Source organism: Tenrec ecaudatus, chromosome 16 (assembly GCF_050624435.1).
Source record: "Tenrec ecaudatus isolate mTenEca1 chromosome 16, mTenEca1.hap1, whole genome shotgun sequence".
NCBI lineage: Eukaryota > Metazoa > Chordata > Mammalia > Afrosoricida > Tenrecidae > Tenrec > Tenrec ecaudatus.
Genome location: NC_134545.1, coordinates 112,620,055 through 112,640,283, shown reverse-complemented (window position 1 = coordinate 112,640,283; position 20,229 = coordinate 112,620,055). Strand labels below are relative to the sequence as shown.

The 20,229-nt window shown below is 48.7% G+C and overlaps 2 protein-coding genes and 1 long non-coding RNA gene across 3 annotated transcripts in view; 2 read left to right on the top strand and 1 right to left on the bottom strand.

Moving 5' to 3' along the window:
• Positions 1-601: 601 nt before the first annotated feature.
• LOC142429383 (uncharacterized) lies at positions 602-6,235 on the top strand. Its single transcript, XR_012780422.1, has 3 exons — positions 602-889; positions 3,796-3,919; positions 5,322-6,235. It is a non-coding gene; the product is annotated as an uncharacterized LOC142429383 (long non-coding RNA).
• Positions 6,236-18,051: 11,816 nt separating this feature from the next.
• ZNF511 (zinc finger protein 511) overlaps positions 18,052-20,229 on the bottom strand; it is a 15,518-nt gene continuing 13,340 nt past the window's right edge. The window contains exon 5 of the mRNA XM_075534529.1: positions 18,052-20,180. Within this exon, the coding sequence (XP_075390644.1) occupies positions 19,958-20,180 (223 nt within the window). The 3' untranslated portion in view covers positions 18,052-19,957. The remainder of the gene's footprint in view (positions 20,181-20,229) is intronic.
• CALY (calcyon neuron specific vesicular protein) overlaps positions 19,042-20,229 on the top strand; it is a 2,607-nt gene continuing 1,419 nt past the window's right edge. The window contains exons 1-2 of the mRNA XM_075534531.1: positions 19,042-19,185; positions 19,469-19,582. Coding sequence (XP_075390646.1) covers positions 19,057-19,185; positions 19,469-19,582 — 243 coding nt within the window. The 5' untranslated portion in view covers positions 19,042-19,056. The remainder of the gene's footprint in view (positions 19,186-19,468; positions 19,583-20,229) is intronic.

Here is a 20,229-nt window from a genome sequence, read left to right as displayed (position 1 = left end):
ATGACCTGATTGACAGGGTAGACTCCACCCCTTCCCTCAAGTTGACAGGATATTATGTAACTGCCACATACCACCCCTTGCCAACTTGACACTTTTATACAACTCTTTAGCCATATAATTTTTAAACAAAACAATGATAAAATCATATCCATACCTAACAGATAAAACCAAAATGCATACAATTCAAAAATGTGCCACCCTCATTTAAACATAACATCCTATAAGTGAGCAAAATAATTATTCTATGCCTCACAATTGCAGTTAAGTAACACCTACATCTTAATCCTACATTCCTGTGAATAGGTCCCTCCACCTATGAAAGTGTGTAAGCCAGCCACTTCATGCCTTTACCTCCCAATTTAGGGCATCCAATTTCTATGCTGCCCACTTACATCAACACAGTGCTCTGAGAAGACAAACATGCTCTTTGAAGTGAAGAATCTTCATTCCAGTGGGAACCTGTGAGTCTGCCTCCATAAATAAAGTCAACTCAGGACAGGCCATCCGTAAAGCCCACAGCTCTGTGCCCCACTGCATAGACTCAAAAATCTTTTCTTTGTCTGGTTGGCTTCTGGCCACCTTGCTTATCTTCACCAGGGTGCCCCAAGATTTCCTTGCCTTTAAATCAGTGGTTCCCAACCTTCCTCATACCGCGACCCTTTAATATAGTTCCTCATGTTGTGGTGACCCCCAACCATAAAATTATTTTTGTTGCTACTTCATAACTGTAATTTTGCTACTATTGTGAATTGTAATGTAAATATCTAGCGTGCAGGATGTATTTTCATTGTTACAAATTTGGTGCCGAGAACCCGGGAATTTACGATCATCTAAGGCACGAGCGGAGACCCCCACCAGGGAGGATTCAGAACCACACGGAATTATAGAGGTAAGTTCTGAGAGACATGAGCCTAAACGATTGCTAGAGCTGCAAACTGTTGTATGCATTCTAATACCTTCACTTTCGGTTTCAACGGCGGACAGCCTGCTGCTTCTTATCTTGCAAATAAAACCGTGTGAACCTGTGTGTTAAATTCTTGTCTACATAAGTAGGGAATATGGGGAACGTAGCAATAAACACCATGGTTACAGCGCTTGATGCTTTATTAAGGAAGAGAGGATTAAGAATTTCAGAGCCGACGCTGCGTAAGTTTGTAACAAATGTGGATGAGATAGCACCGTGGTTTTTATCTACAGGTTCTCTGACCTTGGCGAGTTGGAACAAACTGGGCTGGGATGTAGACCGAGCTGCAAAAGAAGGGAAATTGAAACCGGGAACTAGACCCATCTGGAAGTTAATAAAAGCATGTATTGAGGATAAAGAGTGTAGACAGTCACTACAGCAGGGACAGCAGGCTTTGGAGGACGTTCAGGAAAGCATGTCAGAAACAGAACGGGACGAGTCCAAAGAGGCTCCGGGCGAGTCCAAAGAGGCTCGGGGCGAGTCCAAAGAGGCTCGGGGAGAGTCCAAAGAGGCTCGGGGAGAGTCCAAAGAGGCTCGGGGCGAGTCCAAAGAGGCTCGGGGAGAGTCCAAGGAGACTCGGGAAAGGCATGCCCAAACAGAAGAAACTGCGCAGGTAGAATTAGGGGAGGAAGTTGATCAACAGAAGAAGAACCGTACCCGCCATTCGGAGCCTTTATATCCGTGGCGAGAACTAGACCGTGCCCGCCATTCGGAGTCTTTAAATCCGTGGCGAGAACTAGAACTCTTGGAAATATCAGAGGAGGAGGAGGAGCAGTTAGAGGAGATAGCTGCTCGCTATGAGGAAAGTCGGCATGATGCACTAAAAGCGGCCGAAAGAGGGCGGTATAGTGCTATGCGGAAGTCAGCTGTGAGCCCATCAGCACCACCTCCTTATAAGGAAGAAAAGCAAAAGGGGTGTGGCTATTCCTTTTGCCCACCCAATATCCGTAGAGAAATTCAACAAATGTATCCAGTATTTGAGGATCAGAATAACGCTCGTTATCATACACCCGTAGAACACAAGCAAGTAAAGGACTTAGCTGAAGCTGTGAGAGCTTATGGAGTAAGTGCAAATTATACTCAATCTTTAATTGAAAGGCTTACGAGTCAAGCTATGACTCCTGCCGATTGGACATTTGTAACAAAAGCAGTATTGACTACAGGACAGTACCTGGAATGGAAATCTTTATGGCAGGATTTATTAACAGCTCAGGCTAGAGAAAATGCTGCAGCAGGGCAGCCAGCATGGGATTTTGAAATGCTTACAGGCCAAGGAAGATGGGTTAATAATCAGACAGCATATCCATTGCAAGTATATCAGCAAATAAATTCTGCTGCAAGCAAGGCATGGAGAACTTTACCTAATAAAGGAGAGGTTAGAGGCAACTTAACAAAAATTGTACAGGGACCTACTGAAACTTTTTCAGATTTTGTGGCACGAATGTTGGAAGCAGCAAAAAAATTTTTTGGAGATCAAGACACAGCCATGCCTCTCATTGAGCAATTAGTTTTTGAGCAGTGTACAAGTTTCTACACTGTGCGCCACTACGGATAAGTGGGCAATTTTTAAGTGCAGTTTTAATGCACTAATAGACAACCATTATCCTAAACATTCTTTGTTGCAATTTGTGACTGCACATCCAGTAATTTTTCCCCGTGTCACTGTTAACCATCCCATTAAGGAAGCTTTAGACATTTATACAGATGGCTCTAAAACAGGTAAAGGATGTTATGTGATAAACAATCAAGTGACTACATTACAATTTTTAGCTAATGCACCTCAATTAGTAGAATGTTTGGTGGTCTTAGAAGTTTTTAAGAAATTCACGGAACCAATTAACATCATATCTGACTCCCATTACGTAGTCAACGCAGTATCTAAGCTGGAAATTGCTGGCTACATTAAGCAATCTAGCAAGGTAGCAGACATATTGTCTCAAATTAGAAAATGTATCTTGCAACGAAAACACCCATTTTATATTCAGCATATACATGCTCATAGCTTGCTCCCGGGACCCATGGTGAAAAGTAATGATTTGGCTGATCAAGCTACAAGAGCTTTCCCTGTGTTAACTAAATCCAATTTTGAACTTGCTAAAGACTTTCATGAGCTGTATCATGTGCCTGCTGCCACTCTACGCATTAAGTTTTCAATTACTCGCGCAGAGGCTCGTACTATTGTGTTGCAGTGCGCCAAGTGTGCAGAATTTATTTCTAAACCTTCAGTTGGAGTAAATCCTCGAGGCGTCCATCCTCTCGACATCTGGCAAATGGACGTTACCCACATATCTGCTTTTGGAAAGTTGCAGTACGTGCATGTGTCAGTGGACACCAGTTCTGGCATTGTACATACAACACCCCTAACGGGGGAAAAATCCAGCCAAGTAATTCAACATTGCTTAGAGGCTTGGAGTGCATGGGGCAAGCCCACCATATTAAAAACGGATAATGGGCCTGCATATACTTCCACCAAGTTTCGACAGTTTTGCTTGCAAATGCAAGTAAAACACCTCACGGGCTTGCCGTACAATCCCCAAGGGCAAGGAATTGTGGAACGGTGTCATCGTACTTTAAAACAATATTTATTAAAACAAAAAGGGGGAATAGAGGCCGTGACGGTCACCACCCCTAGAATGGCCTTATCTTTAACTCTTTTTACTCTAAATTTTTAAAATCTGGATGAGAAAGGCCAATCAGCTGCAGACAGACATGGACAATGGCCAAAGCCACCAAAGGAAATGGCCCGATGGAAAAATGTATTGGATAATAAATGGTATGGCCCGGACCCCATATTAATCAGGTCCAGGGGAGCAATTTGTGTTTTTCCACAGAAAGAAGAAAACCCCATCTGGGTGCCAGAGAGACTGGTGAGACTAATTAAGGAGGATGAAGATCGTGGGAGCAGGAAGAATGAAGAAGACGATGATCAACCTAATAATGTTGCTGATACTGATGGTAATATGGACCCCAATAGTTAAAGGAGTTTCTTTATGGGCTATAGCTAAAACTTGGCCTGTACCTATTCCCATACACTCGAATGCGTCAATATTACCCTTATTCTTATCAACGCAATGTGATTTGGGAATACCATGTATTACACCTAGAGGGGAGCCTCCTAAAGTATATAATGCAAGCAATTTTACATTGGCATATATTTTGTGTTTTCCCACCATTAATACTAGTGCACCTTGTATACATGTAAGAAATGGGTCTTTAGTCAATTGGGTGGATCCTTCTGGAGACTCTACATTTAATAATATTATATCCACCTTTATGAAAGTTGCACAAGGTGCTACAGGTGGAAGTGGCACCTCTGAGAAAGGAAAAGGTGTAAATATAACAACACTCATGATGATTCGTGAGGGATCTAGGCCCTCTGGGCCCATCTATGAATCAGTAGTGCCACCTAATGTGACCAGACGTGTCATATTACCTAGTTGTTTACCTGAAAAAGGTTTTCCGCCTTCTTTTACTCAATGTCAGTCTCCAAACTATCGGAACAAACCTATTATACCAGGTTTTGATATGACTCCAGCTTTAGGTAAAGCAAAATGGAATAGCAGTATTAATATCACTGGTCCTGATAATACTTGGCCGTGGTATGAATGGATATTATATAATCAACATGGAGCATCTACAATAGTGACTCCTTTTGCAAAAATGTTTGGAATTAATGATACTTTATATGATGTCACCGGTGTATACAATACCACTACAAAGAGGCTGAAAGTAAATACTATGGTTAATATATCAAGAGTGCAATTTCAGCCATCACCTGTTTGTGTCCAGCCCTCATTTTTCTTTCTGTTAACATTCAAAATTAGTCATGCAAATGATACATTTTGGGAAGCTTCATGTAATAGTTTTAGCAGTCAGTGTTGACTTGCTGAATGTTGGAATGGCTCTGAGCCATTTGCCTTGATAGTAAAGATTCCCACTATGATACCTGTACCGGTTGAAGCAGATCCCAATACTTTTCCTATTGCTACCCTTTATAGATATAAAAGAGATTTTGGCATTACTGCAGCAATTATTACAGCTATTACTATCTCAGCTGCAGCAGCGGTTACAGCAGGATTGGCTATGTCCAATCAAGTAATGACAGCAAATGTCATTAACAATATTACGCAATCTACATCAGAAGCTTTATCTACAGTCCATAAATTGGATGCTCGATTAATGTCTGGTTTACTGTTAGTGAACCAGAGAGTTGATTTATTACAACAACAAGTGGATACTCTTACGAGCATGGTGCAATTAAGTTGTGTTTCTTCAACACCTAATTTGTGCATAACACCTTTAAAATTCTTGAATGAGTCTTCTTTTAGCAGCAAGAATATATCCCAGTATCTTACAGGACAATGGACAGCTGAGCTGGAAGAACTTCAAGAACAACTCCGGATGCAGATTACGACTCTTAATGGCACAAGAATGACACCCATAACTGTTGGAGATTTTACTTCTTGGCTTTCTACTGCCTTTTCCTACTTTAAAGAGTGGGTGGGGGTGTTTACATTTGCTGCAATAATGTGCTGTGGAGGAGTGTTGTTGCTATGGTTGCTCTGCCAGCTTAAAGCCCAGCAGAAACGTGACAAAGTCATCATCACGCAGGCGCTCTTAGCGATTGAGCGCGGTGGTTCCCATGATCTTTGGCTTTCTTTGTTAAGAGAAAATTAACCCCCATAAGTTGTCAGCTCTTGCACCCCAAGGGAATTGTCCCATTGCACTGGGAAGAGTGACAGAAATTGGATCTTGGTCAGCCCTTGCACCATGTGGAGCTTTGCTCATTGCACACATCAGGGTGACCAGATTTGGGTTTTTAGATCCATCTTGATCTCCTGGGGCTGCTGGAGGCTCCGGGATGGATCGATGGACTTTATATCCATCTTGATCTTTTGGAGCTGCTGGAGGCTCTGGAATTGATCGATGGATTAGGCTTAAAATAAAAAAGAAAGGAGGAGATGTGGGAAGCCACAGCTCTCGTGATGTGGGTAGCCGCAACTCTCGCTGCCATTACTAGATGGCGCCGGGCAGTCAGGGCGGTGGTCCAACTAAGTGGTAAACAACCACTTAGCGCATGCACGATGCTGAGATGACGTAGTCATAACTCCACCCTGGAGTATGCAAACGAAGGTTCTGGCGAACTCACCAATCTATGCATGAGGTTTTGGCAAATGCACCAATCAAGGCACAGCACGTCCCCATAGAGCATATGTAAGCAGCAGTAGTTTGGGGTTTCAAGGTCTTTACCGCATAATGAAAAATAAAACACCTGTGGAAGAATCCTGTTGTGGCGCGTCTTTTCTTGCTGGCGAGACCTGGCGCGCAACACAAATTGAACATAATTAAAGCATAGTGATTAATTATAAAAACCAATATATAATTATATATTGTGAAATATTTATTTCTAACTATAATTAAATGGAATTTTGTCTTGAAGCATGGTATAGCATGGGTAACAGCCTTCACACCAGGTACTCGTAGGTGGGCGTATCTGCATGTGGCGAACAGCCTGGAGGTGGATAGAGGAGAGGTGTCTCGGTTCCTAAGACCATCAGAATATGTGTTTTCTGATTATTTTAGGTGACCCCTGTGAAAGCATTGTTTGACTCCCCAAAGGGGTCACAACTCACAGGTTGAGAACTGCTGCTTTAGATCATGGGCTGTCTCATGAACTGTCAACAGCCCTAGCCCCCTTGGGCTAGGTCATGAACTTCAGACCAGTCAACCTGCTCTCGTTTTCTCCTCTTGTCCCTGTGAACCAGGTCCACGGGTGTCAGTGGCCACATCCAACCCGTCTCTTTATTGCTGTGTTTCTCTCACTTCCACTCAACAAGGGAATCAGATGGTCATCTGGAAGCCATTTCAGCCTGTCCTCACACTCCCTTTAACAGTTCGGTCCTAAAGAGGAGAGTTTCTTCCATGGCTCCAGATTTTTTCCAGCTTCTGGCACAAACCATTAGTTCAAAATGGAAAACACCAAAGGGTTCCTTTTTGCCCCCTTCAATCTGTCAACAGCCCCCTAGGCAAGTCTCTTCACCTTGAATGTCCTGAGCACTCAAGGCCCAGGGTGGGGCTTAGCTTTTCAGAGCCTTCTTTGCATGTGTGTCCTAACCTAGTTAAAGATTCAAATTGGTACCTGAAACAGCTTACAAACTCTCTATACTTCCCAATAATCATTTCTATCAATCATTATATCAATAACAATAGTCAAAAGACAATAGTATAAACCTAGTACAGCCAGATCCTAAACTCAATTCTTTTTTTAAAAATCATTTTATACAACTTTTTAAAATCATTTATACAACTTTTTAAAAATCATTCATACAACTCCTATTACAGTCCATACATACATCAATTGTGTAAAGCACATTTGTACATTTGTTGCCCTCATCATTCTCAAAACATTTGCTCTCCACTCAAGCCCCTGGCATCAGGTCCTCATTTTTTCCCCTTCCTCCCCACTCCCCACTCCCTCATGAGCTCTTAATAATTTATAAATTATTATTTTGTCATATCTTGCTCTGTCCCATATCTCCCTTCCCCCACTTTTCTGTTGTCTGTCCCCCAGGGAGGAGGTCACATGTAGATCCTTGAAATCGGTTCCCCCTTTCCAACCCACCCTTCCTATGCTCTCCCAGTATCGCCACTCACACCACTGGTCCTAAGGGGATCATCCACCCTGGCCTCCCTGTGTTTCCAGATCCCATCTGTACCAGTGTACATCCTCTGGTCTAGTCAGACTTGCAAGGTAGGATTCGGATCATGACAGTGGGAGGCTGGGAGAGGAAGCATTTAGGAACTAGAGGAAAGTTGTAATTTTCATTGTTGCTACATCACACCCTGGCAGTCTCGTCTCATCCCCAAGACCCTTCTGTAAGGGGATGTCCAGTGGTCTACAAATGGGCTTTGGGTCTCCACTGCGCACTCCCCCACTCATGCACTATGGTAAGATTTTTTTGTTCTGATGATGCCTGATACCTGATCCCTTGACACCCTGTGATCGCACAGGCTGGTGTGCTTTTTCCATGTGGGCTTTCTTGCTTCTGAGCTAGATGGCCGCTTGTTTACCTTTAAGCCTTTAAGACCCAAGACGCTATCTCTTTTGATAGCTGGGCACCATCAGCTTTCTTCGCCACATTTGCTTATGCACCCATTTGTCTTCAGCGATCATATTATGGAGATGAGCATTCATTGTAATGATTTTTTGTTCTTTGGTGCATAATAACTGATCCCTTCAGCACCTCGTGGTCACACAGGCTGGTGTGCTTCTTCTATGTGGACTTTATTGCTTCTGAACCAGATGGCCACTTGTTTACCTTCAAGCCTTTAAGACCCCAGACGCTATCTCTTTTGATAGCTGGGCACCATCAGCTTTCTTCACCACGTTTAGTTGTTCACACACTTTGTCTTCAGTGGTTGTGTCGGGAAGGTGAGCATCATAGAATGCCAATGTAATGGGAAAAAGTGTTCTTGCATTGAGGGAGTACTTGAGTGGAGGTCCAATGTCCCTCTGCTACCTTAACACTAACCTTATAAATATATGCACATAGATCTATTTCCCCATCCTCGTGTAAAAATATATTTGCATATGTACATGTCTTTATCTAGACCTCTATAAATGTCCTCTGCCTCCCAGCTCTTTCCTCTATTTCCTTTGACTTCCCTCCTGTCCCACTATCATGCTCAGTCCCCACCAGGGTTTCAGCAATTCCTCTTAGTTACATTACCCTTGATCATTCCCAACCAGGCCTCGCACACCCTCCGTGCTGATTCAGATAGCTTGTTGTTCCCTTGTCCTGGATTTATTAACACTACCTTTCCCCCCACCTCCCCATTTCCTATGTCCCCACTGAACTATCGGTCCCATTGTTTTCTCCTCCAATTGTTCATCCAGCCTACCTTATTTAGACAGACCTGCAGAGATAATAACATGCACAAAAACAAGACAGAGCACAACCAAGCAACAATATATAACAAATCAATGACAAAAACAAAACAAGAAGAAAAGCTTGTAGTTAATTCAAGGATTGTTTGTTGGCCTTTAGGAGTGTTTTCCAGTCCAGTCTGTTGGGGCACCACGTTCTGGCCCCAAAGTACACCTTCAGCATTCCCTGGGGACCTCACCGCTCCATTCCCTTGCTGTTCTGTTGCACCCTATAATGTTTTGCCTCAGTGTGGCCGGATCCGATGGGGGGCAATTCCCTCACTGTGTCTCTAGTGTTGTTGCCTGTAGGGCTATGGGTCAGTGAGGGATGTCATGTCTCATAGTGGGGCCGGCCATGTGGTCCTCTCTGTCGACTGGCTGTTCTAATTGGGAACATCGACCTCCTGGCCTGATGGGCCATGATGTGCTCCACTCTCTCCTCCCCCTTCATCTGCTCCCATGTTCTCTGATCAGATATGTCCCTCTTTCGGAGCTGTGTATTCAGTGCCGTCCTTTGAAATAAATTCTTCGGAGGGGAGGGGCAGGTGTCCACTTAGTAGTTGGGGTTGGGACCAGCCGCCAAGACCTCTCCACTGCATAAACTCAATTCTTAAAACACTCAAGTTCAATCCTTATCTATCTTATCTCAATCCACATCTAAAGTATTCCACTGTTACAAAGTATGGCCTTGGGCCTCTGACTGTATCAAGCCAGGGCCTTCTGTCAGCCATTTTCACTAAGTAGCATGGTCTCTGAGAAATTCAAGGGGCGATTTCACCCCCTCTACTCAAAATATACACTAGCCACATTCATTTTTGCCGTTTCAAACAAGAATAACCAAGGACAACAACCGAAGAAAATAATCAAAACTTTTCCAGAAAGCAACCCAATAAAACACAGGTCATATCTGACCTCCAGTTAGTCAAAACACAAAAGCTACCAGGAGGCGGGGCTCGAACAAGTGCTCACTCTCCAGCTTCATGATTTGTTTCTCTAGTACCACTCCCAAAGAATTATATGCTGCTGTGGTTCTCAACATGTGGGTCGTGACCCTTTTGGGACTCCAACAACCATTTCACAGGGGTCGCCTGATTCATAACAGTAGCAAAATTACAGTGATGAAGTAGCAACAAAATAATTTTATGGTTGGGGGGGGGGTCACCACAACATGAAGAACTGTATTAAAAGGGCCGCAGCATTAGGAAGGTTGAGAACCACTGATATACTGTTATAGGTTGATTGTGCCAATCTGGTCAATAGGAACATGTGGGATTAATCAGGTCACAGTTTTATTGGAGGGCAAAGAGGTAAATGGCTCGGCAAGGTCCAGCCCCCTCTCTCTTGCTCTCTGGTGATAAGAGTATGCTGGAATATACTGGAGCTTTAGCTACTTCTCTGCCTCACCCTAGGAGCTACACTACCTGTGAGTCAGGCTAACCTGTGGATCACGCTGCTAGAGCTTGAGGCGCCTTCGGGAGCAGCTTCACCACACTGCTGGTGCGTACACTGCTTGGGCTGGAGTCTTGTAGATCCTGTCATCTTGCATTGCTTGCGTTCAATATCCCATCTGGGCCTGCTTGGCTAAGTTCCCAGCTACTGACTGCTGGTGACCCACCCTGCTGCTTGCTGCCTGTGGGCAGACTCTGCTTGCCTTGCTCGAGGGAGGACTCCACTATTTGCTTCCTTGACCTTGGACCCGGCAGCCCAGGTAAGTTGAGGTGAAGGACTGCCAGTATATTACTGTTCCATGGAAGTGAGTTGAACTGAGCCCTCTGTACCACTGTGTGGACTAATTAGCTATATATATATAAAGTCATAAGTGTCCTGGTTTTGTTTCTCTAAAGAACCCTGTCTAACACAATCATAAACCTAAATTAACTTATAAAACTTCTAAAATAAAATCATTTTGACTTTGGGTTAAACAAATAGTTCTTAGATGTAAACAGGTGATTCCTAAAAGAAGGTGAGCTGGACTTAATAAACATTAAAAACACACCTCAGACGCCACCATCAGGAAGTGAGAGACAACCAGCACCTGGAAAGCATTTACAAATCATGCATCTGGTCAAGGCTTTCTGCTTGGGCGAAAAGAAGTTTTACTTTGTAAGAAGAACCTGGAACAGACATCTCAGCACAGAACACAGCCAAATTGATTGTGCACATTGCAAACATCAAGGCAGCCGGTCCTGCGCCGTCCTCACCATCGCGGCTACGCTTGAGCCCGTGGTTGCAGCCACGGTACCATCCATCTCATTGAAAGGGTCCCTTCTTTCTGCGACCCTCGCAGAATGCCCTTCTCCAGCAACTAGTCCCTCCTGAGAATGTGTCCAAGCACAACCACCAACCAAACTCTCCGACTGACTCACAGCCACCCTGTAAGACCTGGTAGAATCGCCACTGCAGGTTTCTGAAGTGGTAGAAAGTCCCATCTGTCTACTGAGACGCAGCTGGTGGTTTCCAACTGCAGCTGAGGCAGCAGGGGTGTGACAGTCCTCAGATTGAAAATCCCCAAGAGACAGCCAGCAAGCACTACAGGCACTGGGATCCTGAAGGCGCAGCGGTGCTGGAAGGGAGCAGTACTTCTCTCGCTCCACAGGGGGCAGGGGACAGCAGGATGACATGATGTGGCGGCTTCTCCAGGAGGGAGGGAAGAGGGCCAAGGTCTTCCATCTGTCCAGATCCCCCACTTTCCTGAGTGCACACCACACACACCCATCCCCACACTCTTCACACACATTCAGACTCACGTGCACATTCAGCTGTGTACTCAGTCTCACACATGCACTCACGTGTTCATGTACTCTCACACTAAGGTTCACACAATCTCAAATACACACATGCACACACTCATTCGCACATGCACATATGTACAAATACTCACATGCTCTCACAAGAATGTTCACATACTCTCACAAATTCTCATACACGTGCACACACTCACACTAATGCTCACGTGCACATATCCTCACACACATTCACATACACAGTCTCACATCTTCGCACACACGACCCTCACACTAAACCTCCACACTCTCTCACACTCGCTGTTTGTGAACTGTAAGGGATCTCAGCTTTTGACCCCTGCACACCCTGCAAACAGCTGCTGGTACAGGAGACGAGAGGAGCGATGACCCTGAGGACCATGACTGACCTCCAGGGAGGGCGGCGGCCTGCTCGGGCCCCAAGGATGGTGTGGTCCGGTTTGCACCCAGAGCACATGGTGCAGGGAGGTGGGGGAGGGTGCCTATGGGTTGGTGCTGCACAGGATAGTGTACAGGGTGAGTGTGTGGACAGGAGTGCGTGAGGTGTGGTGAGCATGCCTGTCACGGCGTGGGAGAAACATGCACACGGTGACCTGTGGCTGAGGTTGTATGTGACACAGGATTGGGAGGGTGTGTCTGGGTGGTGAGCATACATGTCAGGGATGTGTGCATGTGAGGAGAGGGTGTGAGGTGCGTGGCTGTGAGGGGGTATGAGGTGTCCAGCTTTGACGTGGGAGGAGCATAGATGTGTGTGAGTGCAGCTGTGTGAGACGGAAAAAGGGTGGTGGGGGCTCTGTCACAGGACACGTGTGAAAATCAGGTGGATAAGAGGGTGCGAGTGTGAGAATGTGGTGTGTAAAGAGTAGGGTGTGTCTGTTAACTGTGTACATATATGAGACTGTGAAACAAAAAATGTGTGTGTTTGTGTAGTGGGAGTGGGGGAGGAGTTCTTGAGGGGCACGTATGTGAAAATCAGGATGGATGAGAAGGTGCGTGTGAGAATGTGTTGGGTGTGAGGAGTGGTGTGTGTGTGTATATGTGTGCACATGTTTGTGTGCATGTGTGTGCGTGTACGTGTGAACGCACACAGGAGCAGGTGCGGGGGAGGGGCTGGGGGACCAGGGGACCAGGCCTGGGGTGGGGGAAGCAGGGGCACGCAGCAGTGCATCTAGAAGCTTCCAAAAGGCTGCCACCCCCAGATCGCGCCGCGTCTCCAGGCAACCGCTGCCTCGGTCTGGGCGCTCAGCCCCTCCTCCGCCCCGCCCACTGTGAAGTGTCTGGAACCGCATCCTGGGTCCAGCGTCCTCCTCTGGCCGCGCATCCCGCCGCTGTCGCCGGAACCTCTGTGAGCGATTTGCACACTTTTCTCTGTGGCCTGGGGTTGAGGGGCGGGCTGTGTGTGTGCACGCGCGTGGCAGGTGTGTGTGAACGGGGTGGGGGACGTGGTGCAGCTGCCCAGCCGAGGGCCGCCTCTGTCCAGGGGGGTCCTCAGGCTGCGCCGCCCCTGAGTGGGGAGGGGGTCCTCGGGCCTGGAGGGGCCTAGGGAGGTCTGGCCGGACGGTGACCAGCCTGTAGACCGTCCGGAGCAGGGCGGGGATGGGGGTGGGGATGGCTGGCTCTCTGCCTCTAGTCCCTCCCCTGCCCCCAAGGTGTCCGCAGGTCCCCTTAATCCCAGCGGATCCTCCTCTGCACAGCGGAGATCCCCAGCGGCAGGCCGGCGTGCCAAGGTGTGAGTGCGGGCCCAGGTGGGGCTCAGCTGCCTGCTGGAGGGAGGCGGGTAGCCGGCTGAGGTGGCCAGAACCAGGAGGGGCATTTCTAGAGTGACCACAGGCTTGGTTCTGCCTGAGGACCCCAGAGGTGGTCGACCCCGCCGGGAGCGGTGGCTGCGGGGGTGGAGGGCGTGAGGGACGTGGGGGAGAGGGCTGCGGCAGGGCAAAGATTCCAGACTCTGGGGACAGGGTGAAGGGGGGTAGGGGATGCTGTGTACTGTGGCAGGGCAAGGCTTCTAGACTTGAGAGACGGTGGTGGAGGGGTGGCTGCAGCGGGACCAGATTCCCAAACCGGGGCGGCGGGGTGCGGGGGAGGGCGGGCTGTTTCACTAGGTTTCCTGAGGAGCCTGTGGGCGCTCACGTCAGCTGTCACAAGCATCCCAAGCCCCAAAGGGCTAGTGCGACAACGCACACCTTTGTCCCCGCCGTGACGCAGTGTCCTAGGGCGCTGTGTGACAAGTCTCGACGCATCCTGGGTGCCCCCCACCACCTGCGCGACCCCCACCACCTGGAGTCCGGAGTCAGGAGACAGGGTGTGTGTGTGCAGGGAGGCCACAGCGGGCGACCCCCCTCTACGCAGATCTGTGTCCCAGAAGAGCCTAGCGGCACAGCCCAGGCCCCCATTCCGCCTGAGCCATTGACGTCAAGAACCAACTCCCCCCCACCCCCGCATCCCTGTTGCCCTGGGGCTCAGTTCCCTGAGATGACACATCTGTGTGGTCGCAGCTCCGTTTCCTTGGAAACCGCAGTGACATCAAAGGCCCAGCTCCAGTCCAATGGAGGAGTAAATTTCCATTTGGATCCCAGCAGACCTGGTGGGGTGGGGGGTGCATGGGGAGGGGGTGATAACGCTGCATATGAGAGGCCTCTTGCGGGTTGGGGGCCAGACCGACCGGGGTGGAGCCTGTGGGCAGGCAAGACCATCGCCCCCCTCCCCCGCCTCCCGCACCCTGGGGAGCCATGGTGGCACACGCTCTGCCCTATGTTCTGTAATCTGACTGCCCTGGTGTCACTGCGGCTTGGCCGGCAGGAAAGCCCCCCCCCCTTCAACCCTCAGCCCCCACATCTTCTGCTGCCCATCCCCTTCCAGTCGGTTCCTTTCCCGGAATCTGAGTCGGTCTGGGTCCTGTGGGAGCCAGCTCCTCCTTGCTCTGGTCTCTTCCTAGGTCACCTGAGGTCCTGGGCTGTCTCTGCTTCCAAGGGGAGGGTGGACAGAGCAGCGTCTGTGAGCTGGGGTGCAGGCTCTGTCTACTGTGGAGTCAGAGTTCTTGGTGGACAGAAAGATGGATGGATGAATGGATGATGGATGGACGAACGGACAGATGGACGGACGGATGTATGTGTGGGTGGAGGGATGGATGGGTGGAGGGATGGATGGAGGGGTGGGTGTTGCAATCCAGCTTCAACAAGATCCAGGGGTCCCTCAAGGTGGGTCATGGTGTCGGCGAGTGGGAGACAGAAACCACACGACTCAAAGGTTGCGGGTGACTGTTCCAATTTTACTCATGCAAAGCTTCAACTTATATATTCTTTTTCTTGGCTTAAAGCTTATGGCCTGAGGTCATACATCAGGAAATCCTCAGGCCACAAGACCATGACAAGTTACATAAATCACATCATGAATCTTGATTAAAAATTAGTACATCTTGAAACCAAAACTTTCTCAACTATAAGGGTGATAGACATAAACCTTCTAACAATAACCGAGCACACTTCATCCAACTAGGGTGCATTGTTCTAACTATGAAATCAATAGAGCATTAATACATTTCATTATCAAAAAATTGCTTGACAGGCTTTGGCTGTTCTTTCTTAGACTGTTCCTCTAGGGCTTTCATTTCTTGTTCTTTCTTTACCACTAAGTTCCCAAAATCAAACTCCCAAAAGTCTTTCTGTACCAAGGTATGAGTTGCCTCACAATAGATATCTTTGCTTCAGTGGACTTCAAACATCATGGAGGCCCTCTTCTTGCTAACCATTCCATAAAACTTAAACTACTAAAAGGAACTTGTACACCTTCTTTGTTAACCATTCTTATGCCATTTTCATTACAAGCCCGCGTATAAAGTAAATCAGGTTCAGGAACTCTATTTCTCTTTGGGAGGGGGATACCATATTCTCCCCCCTATGCAGTAACCAATATAAGGAGGGGGGAAAGAAGAGTATGATAAACTTTTTTAGAGTCTTGCACAAAAGCTTCCAAATGATCCTCTGAGTTTTCCGTGGGTTTTGGTTGCAATAGCTCAGCCTGCTCAAGATCTAACCTAAATTCTTTAAGGGGGGTTTCTGGCTTCCAGTTTCTAGTGTTATTATACAATACACTTTGCACGCAGTCAGGACATGGATCTTTCAAAGCCACAGGAAGGGGAGTAAGCTCAACCTCTAGGGAATATTCCTCAGTTGACATCAGTTGTTTCCTAAAAGGGGAAGTGATCAAAATTATCAATAACCAGAGAGCAGCTACAATTATCAAAAATGATATCAGGCCAATAATTTCAAAGGATTCACAGAAGAGACTTTCCTTGGTGGAGCCTTCTTTGAATGCTCCTCCTCCATGTGCTGACTTTGTCAAGGCCCAGGGTTGGAAGTGGTCTCGGCAGGTGGGTGGGTGGGTTGAGGGGTGGATGGATGTATGGGTGGGTGGGTGGATGGATGGATGGATGAGTGGGTGGGTGAGTAATGGATCGATCATATCCATTAGTGGCCTGCAGGTGCCTACCTGAGGCAGGGTCTCTGTGGACTACTGGGCAGGCTGCCCCTCCTCTGGAAGTGCCTGCAGGGGTAGGGATGCCAGGCAGACACAGGGACATAGGCCACCCACGACAGAAGGCCCTGAACCTCAAAGCCCCATGGAGCCCCAAGTTGGGCGGTCGTCGTGAGGTGTCCTATGATTGGTTTGTTTTAACCTTTTAGTTGATAAATACAAGGAATATGCAGAAATTTACATAAAACACACAGCTTATGAGTTGTTGTCAAGTGACCCCAAGAACCTACTTGGTGCCAAGCCCCACCTGGTCTGTCCACTTCCCTGAATACTGGCAGGCCTTTGCTTGTCCCAGGCCACTTGCCACCCACATTGCTCTGGGAGACTGAGCCTCTGCAAGCTCCTGGCTTTCCGTTCTACTGCTCTGTGCACCTGTGCAGCCACGTGTACTCAGCTGTTCTTGTGGAGGACAGGTGGAGCTGCCAGTCCCATCTTACTAGGAAGAGCGCCACTGTACGTATTTGTACAGCAGCCAGTATTTCTGTAAAGAGGCCCTAGTGGCACTGTGGGTTAAGCACTGGACCACAAGGTCAGCGATTCAAAGCCACCAGCTTTGCCAAGGGGAAAGGAGAGGTTGGGTGTGCGCACAGAGATCTGCAGTCCCCTAGCAGTCCCGTGTCAGCTTTCTGACTAGCAACTCAACAGTGGTTTGGTTGTGTTTCAGTTGGAGCCCTGGTGCTACATGGGTGCCTCTGTGATATAGTGATACCGCATGGCTTAAATTCTATAGCTTGTAACAACCAGGCCCCTGTGGCACAGCAGCCCCTCCCTCCCTACCAGTCAAGGTGTCTTCTTTGTCCTCTTCCTCGCATCCTGTGTCAGTCTGCATGGTCAGGTCCACAGAAGAAACACGCCCTTGGGGTCTGTCTGAGGCTGGCTGACTCTAGAGCCCTCTGGAGGATTTGATGTGTTCAGGCAGTGGCCTGCTGAAGTCCATGGTCAAGGCTGTCCCTTTTAATTTGAAGGGTTGAGATGGTCTTTGATCTTGCTCTAGAGCGCCTCCTGCTTTAGGCTATGTGTCACATCTGTGTCTGAGCATTCGATGTTTCTGATGTTACCTAACAGGGATCTTTAAAAACGTATTCCCTAACTTTTCTGGTAGCTGAACAACATATATAAAGGGGGCTCTGGTGGAGTTGTCAGGCAAGTTTGGGACTGCTAACCTTAAGGTCTGCAGTTCAACTCCATAAGCCTCTCTGTGGGAGAAAAGTGAGGCTGTCTGCTCCCATAGCAATCAACCAAGCCTTAGAAACCCCATACATGGTCGCCGTGAGTCAGAATTAACTTGATGGCAGTGTGCTTTTCATACATATATAAAAATACAATGAGTCTCTGAATACCTAAAGTTCAGCAACTTTGCTGAACTCAATTTTTAAACCTAATCACTTTCCTATTGATTCTCATGGATTTTCTGCACACCCAAGGCATTTCATCTGTGACTAATGAGTTGTACTTAGCCTTGTCTTATCTGCACCTATCATTTCTTTTTCTTGATCAACAGCATTGGCTGATACTGCTGGTACCATGATTTGTAGAATTCATGATAAAGGTCACTTTTGTCCCTTCAATGAGACAGGCAGTGCTTTCACCTCTGTGGTGCAGTACAGCTCAGTCTAGTTTGCTTTTGTTGTGCGTGTGTGGACGTTTGTAACCTGTCAGATTAAGGAAGATCCTTTCTGCTCCGCTGTGTGCTAATGGAGGGTTATATGACACAGAAACACTGAGCCCATCAAGGAATTGTCCAGCTCTTGTTGAAAGCAGTCAGGACTTCTTATTGATCTAAGAGATGCTCAGACTGCTCTTCAAATGCTACCCCCACCCCCCAGATTCACTTCCAGGACCCCCCTCCCCCAGGGTTTCACCTCAGCAAAAAGCATGTTCCCCACTTCCATCTAGGGCTTTTACTCCGCAGACGACTGGGTGGCGCTGGCCCGTGAGCGTCTCTCACACACCCATCTCCAGTTGCCGACTCTGGCTGTGTGGGCGCCATACAGCCAGGTCTCTGGGAGAATTTGGCACGAGATTTGCTGCTTTTCCTCGTGAAGCGACTGCTGGCTGTGGCAAAGCCGGCCAGGCCTGGCATTTGTGGTTGTGGCCGTGGCTCCGTTTCTCAGTGGACATGGTTGAGTGCTTGCTTGCTTGAGGACTTTTCTGCCTTTTCCACCCGCCAACTTGCAGTAGTTCCCTCAGCTCCTTTCGTGGCCAGATCAACACCCCAACTTACCCAGTGAGATGGGTCTTTAGTCCTCCTTGCTTGCACGTGGGACTTTTCGCTCCATCTTCTCCTACCCCACACAATGTAGCCAGTCCCCTGCAGACCTACTGTGTGGCCTCCAGGCTATGTCCCACACAGTGGCGGTTGGGTGCACTCCTGGGCATACCCTTCATTGCCTCCAGTGGCTGTGACATCTCAGACACGGGCCCCCAGCTCAGTGTGAATTTCAGATGGACAAGTCACACCTGGGCATCAGTGTGCCCCACAGGGCCTGTCATATGAGATATGCTCACACCAAACTAAAGTGGTTTTGCTGGGAATCTGAAACTCAGATGTAACCGGTGTCCGGCATCTCTGCTTGCTCAATCTGTACATACATCCCTTTCCAGGACTCTTTTGGGGGAGACTTGCCTTGAGAGCAGGTCTGCTGGGAAGAGTCTCCTGGGCTTTGCCTATGTGGGGGCCGGGGGAGCAGGAAGTGTGTGCAGGAAGGAACCTTTGGTGGGATTTACAGAGAGCAGGCCCTGGCTCTGGGGGGAGGTGCTTGTGAGCAGCCAGGGTACCTGGGGGCTGAGTCAGATGGAGAGGCCTGGAGCTGTTGCCTGTGGGTAGTAGCCCTGCCTCTGCCTTCTCTCCAGGCTGCCTGCCATCTACCATGGTGAAGCTGGGCTGTAGCTTCTCTGGGAAGGCGGGAAAAGGCCCTGGAGATGGAGCCGCCATGGACAGTGTCCCACTGATCAGCCCCCTGGACGTCAGCCAGCTTCAGCCATCATTCTCAGACCAGGTGTGACATCTGTGGCAGTGGAAGCCCCTATGGATCTCCTGGGAACAAAGGGGTGTGGGTAAAGCTCATTTGGGCAAGTGGGGAAGGGCCAGGCTGGGCTGAAATCCCCAGGCGGCCCACGTGGGTTCCAGCGCCCTTGTCTCCACATTGGTAGGGCCAGTGTGCAGGTTCCTGCCATGGCCACTAAAGGGTACACAGTGGGCATAAGTCCCCTGGCAGCAATGGCATTACCAGCAGGGCCACTCCTAGCCCCCCACCAGCCTCCAGCGCCCTCTACCTGCAGGTGGTTATCAAGACAAAGATGGAATACCAGCTGTCCTCCCCTGAGCAGGCCAAGAAGTTCTCTGACCTGGAGGCCCAGCCGCTGAATGGCAGCCACTCAGAGGAAGGCCGCAAGGTGAGCGTATGCCAGCCGCTGCCCGGCTGGGAGAGGAGCAAGGCTGGGAGGTTGCAGTGCCCGGATAACCCACGTCTGCTCCTGCTCGTGTTCTCTGCCAGACCATGGAACCTCAACAAGCGCTGCTATGGTGACAGAGGCCCGGAGTCTCTGCAGAAGCCATCTGTGACTGTCAGTGGGGTGTCTGGTGGGCGGGGGGGGGCCTTGGCCCCTCTCCCCCACTGACAGGGTGGTCCCTGTGCAGGGCAATGCTAACGAGTCCTGACTGTCTCGTCTTGCGGTCCTTTACTTTACAGTGGCCTGTTGATTTTAGAATGTGGCACCCCACCTGTCCCTGCTTCCCTTGTGTCCCACCAATCTTAATGATGCCCACCCTCACCCCACCTCCCGCCACCCAGGGCACAGCAACCCTATAGGCCATGGAGTGGGGGGTTGCCGTGATGGGTTTCGAAGACTGTCACTATGAACAGGAGTAGAAAGCCCCGTCTTTCTCCCGAGGAGTGGCTGGCGGTCTCCAGGTGCTGACCTGACGGTTTTAGCAGCCCAGTGCGGCTCCTCTCTTCTGCCCCAGCCACTGCCTCCTAGGGCGCCTCTCTGGCTGGAAGGGAGAACAGAGGACCAGTTACCTCCATCAAAGACTGTCCAGC